Here is a 776-nt window from a genome sequence, read left to right on the forward strand (position 1 = left end):
TTCGGCAACTCCCTCAGCCCTGGCGGCACCAGCCCCAGGCAGCAGCCCCTGGCTCCTGCTGCAGGGTGTGAGATGTGCTTTGGAAGAGCCAGATCCTGCCATCAGGGGCCTGTGGGGGGGAGCAGAGGAGGGTGCGCCTTCTCCCAGAGCTCCCATGCTGATCCACTTCCCTTCTGGTTCATCCAGCCCTGGCAGAGAGACTAGAGCCCTCTGGCAGAAGAAGCTGATGGAGCAGCTGTCGGATGTCCCCAAGACAGGTGGGAGCACAGGGCGGGACCTGCAGTGCTGGGGAGCGGTTTGGATACAAGGGGAGTGAGATGGGGAGAGGCTCCCCCAGTCCCGCAGCTCACGCGGTGTCTGAGGGTGGACTTGGCGACGGCCTGGCTGGCCGTGCTGAAGCTGTCCCTGCCTGTGCTGGCCTGCAGAGCCATGGGACGGTGCCCAGAGACATTCCCCTGTGGCCCTGGGAGCAGACTCTGCCTGCGCTGAGCCCCAGGGATTTCCCCCGGGCTGACCCGGCTCATCCCATCTCATCCCAGTCTTGTTCTTCTCCCATCTGTTCCCAGCCACAAGGCATTAGGCTGGAGATGGGAGCGCGGTGCTCGGCTTGGTAATTACCGGGATGTGGATGATATACATGCAATGGGATTAAGGCAATTACTTTAACTCCTTCTAATCTCCCGTCCCTGCCCCTGCCAGACCATCTGGCCAACCTCTGTCCTGCCGCTGCAGAACAGAACAGGCCAGCGCTGCACTGAGCAGCCCGAGGCAGCACG

General features: G+C 62.4%; 1 protein-coding gene across 1 annotated transcript in view; it reads left to right on the top strand.

The window, feature by feature from the left end:
• POLRMT (polymerase (RNA) mitochondrial (DNA directed)) overlaps window positions 1–776 on the top strand; it is a gene marked incomplete at its 5' end in the record, with an annotated part of 16,706 nt that overhangs the window by 15,298 nt on the left and 632 nt on the right. The window contains one exon of the mRNA XM_010136493.1: window positions 187–257. Within this exon, the coding sequence (XP_010134795.1) occupies window positions 187–257 (71 nt within the window). The remainder of the gene's footprint in view (window positions 1–186; window positions 258–776) is intronic.

The sequence above is a fragment of the Buceros rhinoceros genome, unplaced genomic scaffold (assembly GCF_000710305.1).
Source record: "Buceros rhinoceros silvestris isolate BGI_N320 unplaced genomic scaffold, ASM71030v1 scaffold27185, whole genome shotgun sequence".
NCBI classification, from domain to species: domain Eukaryota; kingdom Metazoa; phylum Chordata; class Aves; order Bucerotiformes; family Bucerotidae; genus Buceros; species Buceros rhinoceros.